This window comes from Eurypyga helias, unplaced genomic scaffold, assembly GCF_000690775.1.
Source record: "Eurypyga helias isolate BGI_N326 unplaced genomic scaffold, ASM69077v1 scaffold9455, whole genome shotgun sequence".
Classification (NCBI taxonomy): domain Eukaryota; kingdom Metazoa; phylum Chordata; class Aves; order Eurypygiformes; family Eurypygidae; genus Eurypyga; species Eurypyga helias.
In genome coordinates, this window is record NW_010253384.1 from 1 (window position 1) to 4,051 (window position 4,051).

A 4,051-nucleotide genomic window follows, 5' to 3' on the forward strand; every position below is an offset into this window, starting at 1 on the left:
TATTGGGAAAGAGGATGAGGTTTCCGACAGCTCGAAAGGTGCTCCCCAGTGCTCCCGGAGGCCGGGGTCAAAGAGGAAGTTCTCCCAGTCCGATGGCACGCTGCTGGGCTCCGAGTCCGACGAGGATTCGGTGAGGACCTCTTCCAGCCAGCGGTCCCACGAGCTGAAGATACCCAGCACGGAAAAGGAGAGAGATCCCAGACGAAGCTCTGCGTCCGTCAGAGGTGACGACCCGGGGAAGTCCTCCTCGCGCTCCAAGTCGGACAGGGATGACAAGTACTCGAGCTATTCAAAATCGGAACGAGACTCGCGGTACACGTCCTCCCGCTCTCGGTCAGACAGAGAGAGAAGGCGGAGCCGGTCTCATTCCCGTTCCCGATCGGATCGAAGCTCCCGAACCAGCTCTTCCTACTCGAGGTCGGAGCGCTCGCACTACTACGAATCCGATCGCCGATACCATCGGAGCTCCCCGTACAGGGAAAGGTCGCGCTACTCCCGGTCGTACGCGGACAGCAGAGCGCGCGAGAGCTCGGACTCGGAGGACGAGTACAGGAGGACACATTCCAGGTCGAGCGACTCGAGGCGTACGTCCTCCCACTCCTCCTCCTACAGAGACTCGAGGAGTTCTTACTCCAAGTCGGACAGGGACAGCAGAGTCGAGTCGTCTCATGCTGACACGGAGAGGAGAGGAAGGTCGTCTTCGAAAGCGGACAGAGATTCAAAAAGGACTTCAGAAAGTGAAGTAACCAAAAGGTGCTCTCCCCTCGATGAGCTGGGCTATCGGAAGGGGACATCCCATTCTAAGCCCGACAGTAATGTGAATTCCTCCCGTTATAAGTCCACCCCTTCCAAGAACCCCGCACCAAAGCCTGATAAATTTAAGAGTTCTTTCTGTTGTACAGAATCGATGGAAGAAATAAAACAGCAGTCTAATTCTCTAGATTTAGAGATCTCTTGTCTAAAGAGCAATGACATCAGGGTGTCCATTGCGAAAACATTTGAAAGGGAAAAGACATTTTCTCCATTAAATCAGTTAAACGATTCGCCCGCTTTTAAAAAGGTGGACGAAGCGACAGCGGGGTTTGCTAGCTCGCAGTCCGAGGAGCTTCCAGCAAACGAGCGCCGCGACAGCGTTAAGGAACAAGAAGCGTCGTTAACGATGTCAAGAACATGCTTCCCCAGGGACTTGGGTGTAAACGGGTCCCCGGAGGGTCGGGCTGATGGTTTGGCGACTTCCAGTGCCTCCAAAGCAGAGGTGGTCGCCGCGTCTTCCGACGATAGCCCGCGTGGGTTGGAAGCGTCGCCTGTCGTGAAGACGAGTCCGGTGTATCCGTTGCCGCCTAATGGGTTTGAGAGCGCGTCTCAGGAGCGAGAGCTGGAGGATTCTCGGGTCCAGTCCAGCGAGTGCAACAGTCTGTTTGGGCAAGCGGAGGCTCCGGTCCTGCAGCAGCAGGGGGAAGCCGTCCCTTTGCCTGTCCTGAATGTAGATCATGCTAAAACTGTACTTAAGCTGGAAGATCAGGCGACTCCATGCGACAAAACCAAAGAACCAGTTTTTTGCTACGTGTCAGACGATGCCACCCCTGCTTTGTATAACTCGGAAGTTGAAATCGAAGCAGAACCAGCAGATGTCAGAGTTACATCCGAGGCTTTCCTGGACGTGCAGGTAGAGCCGCAGACCGTTACGTGCGGTTATGAGAGCACGGAAGATCAACCAAAGTCTGCCTGCGACGACGAGCACAGTCACCCTTCCCATAACATCAGCCTGGCAGCGGAAAGCTCGAGCAGGGATCCCTCCCAGACGGGCTGTTCCCCGAGGCTCCGGTCAGACCATCCTGTGCCGGAGGAAAGCATCTCTTCCAAATGGGACGTGCCACCACCGGATGGATGCCAGGAGCTGCTCCAGCATTCGGAAGCCGAAGAGATGCCCGAGTTGGGTCGTTCCAACTCGGAACGACCGTCGTTCCGAGATGAACATTCGTACTATTCGGAAGTGCCACTGGAGTACCGCAGCAGAGAGGTCGTGGAAGAAAGTGCTGTTTCCACCGAGGGAGTGGGGCCGGATGATCTGGGGGTTCAGTGTCCCAGCGTATTGGCCGAGAAGGACGAGGGAAACGAGCCCTTGGTGGCTTTTCCAGATGCCTCGTTTCCCTTTTGTGATGTCATTGTCACCGCAGAAGAAACGGAGCCGGTAACTCAAGCCCCGACGTGCGATAGCAGCGGCAACGCCTCTGAATTTGTTCCCGCTGGCCACGACGATTACTCCGACACGGGGGAGAGCGACAGCGAGGGAGGCAGTGAAGACAGTGACATGGAAGACTCTGATTCCGATGACGGTGCGCCACGGAAAAGGCTCCAGTCCGTTGTGGTCGTCCCAAAGAACTCGAGCATTGTGGTGGAGGAGAACAGCCCTGGCTCCTCACGGGGCAACCATGGCAACCGTTGCTTCTCTGACCACTGGGACGACGAGCGGCCGGAGCCCAGTAGGCCCTACTACGAAGAGAGGATGGAGAGCACGGCGAGTAAAGGTGGTCTGCAAGGAGAGAGCAGGTGTTCTCCCAGAGGGATGGAGAAGAGTCCGGCGACTTCTACCGAGCTAGGAGGGAGGAGGCTGGATCCGTGCCAGCCTCAGAGCGACGGTGTTGACAGTACGAGTCAGGCAGACCTGACGGCAGACTTCCACGGCAAATCCAACCCGGATGAGAGGGTTACGCTGAAGGAGCTGATGGCCGTTGGTAGACCGATCAGCCGACAAGACGAGCAGCCGTTCTGTCTGCCGGAGAATTTCGAAAGTGCTGATAAATCCCGACACCAGATGAGCTCTTCCAAGCCAGACAGCAGGCAAGGGAAGGGTGGGCTCAACCAGTCCGGCCTCGGAGAATTCACCAGGCTGGATGGTTTTCATACGGCGGAGGATCTGGGTGGTTTGGGCTGGGACTTTTCCCAGCCGGAGAAGCCCAGTAGCACCTACCAGCAGCCGGATAGCAGTTTTGGGGTGTACTCGGGCTTTGTTTACCAGCCGGGCTCGGGGGTGTACGGCACCTCACAGAGCTATTGGCAAGGCAATGGTTACTGGGATGCGAGTTCCGCTGACAGGCCTGCGGTCAACTACGAACGAACTCAAGGGCAGGTGCCGGATTCTCTCACGGAGGATCACGAGGAGTACGAAGACGACCGTTGGGATGATGACTGCAAGCCTCATTTTCCCAGCCCCTTGAGTAAATGCCAAGTACCCGGGCAGAAGGAAAAAGGCTCGGTGCAGGCCCACGAGATCAGCAGCAATTCGACCAAAGAGCCGGTGCCTGGCGGGGAGAAGAAGGAGGAGATGAAGGTTTTGGAAAAAAATGATGCGAAAGAACGAGGTCCACCAAAAAAAAGACGCCCGGAATTGGAGAGTGACTCTGAGAGTGACGTGGACTCGAGGGAGAAGAAGAAGGTGAAAACGGAGGGGGAGCAAGTGGAGTCGGCCCCGCAGGACTCCTCCATGGTGGGGCGGTTGTGTATCATGGATGATTTCAGAGACCCCCAGCGCTGGAAGGAGTTTGCCAAGCAAGGGAAGATGCCCTGTTACTTCGACCTGATCGAGGAGAATGTGTACTTGACGGAAAGGTAACTTTTTACTCTTGTTTTTTAAATTCCTTGCCTACAGCAGTTAGATTTTAACTCCTGTTTCAGTCTGTGATACGGTTTTTTAACAGCTAAGTTGGCATAATTTGTGGGAAGGGGGAGGGATATTGCGTTCCCAAAGTCTGACAAAGCTGCTCGTCGAGGAGGTGTCGCTGGGCCCCTTCTTCTCCTAAACAGAAAAAATCCACTTGGGCCCAGACAGGCCCCAGTGAGGAGAAGAGGGGGAAAATTGGAGGATATGGGAGGAAGATGATTGATTTATACCCTATTCCCAGTTGTCTTGCAGCATTCACAGAGTCACGGGATGGTTTGGGTGGGAGGGACCTCAGAGCCCACCCAGTGCCCCCCCCTGCCATGGGCAGGGACACCTTCCATAGCCCAGGTTGCTCCAAGCCTCATCCAGCCTGGCCTTGGACACTCCCAG

The 4,051-nt window shown here is 55.8% G+C and overlaps 1 protein-coding gene across 1 annotated transcript in view; it reads left to right on the forward strand.

The window, feature by feature from the left end:
- Window positions 1-4: 4 nt before the first annotated feature.
- Window positions 5-4,051, forward strand: part of SETD2 (SET domain containing 2) — a gene marked incomplete at both ends in the record, with an annotated part of 19,779 nt that continues 15,732 nt past the window's right edge. The window contains 1 exon segment of the mRNA XM_010152651.1: window positions 5-3,609. Coding sequence (XP_010150953.1) covers window positions 5-3,609 — 3,605 coding nt within the window.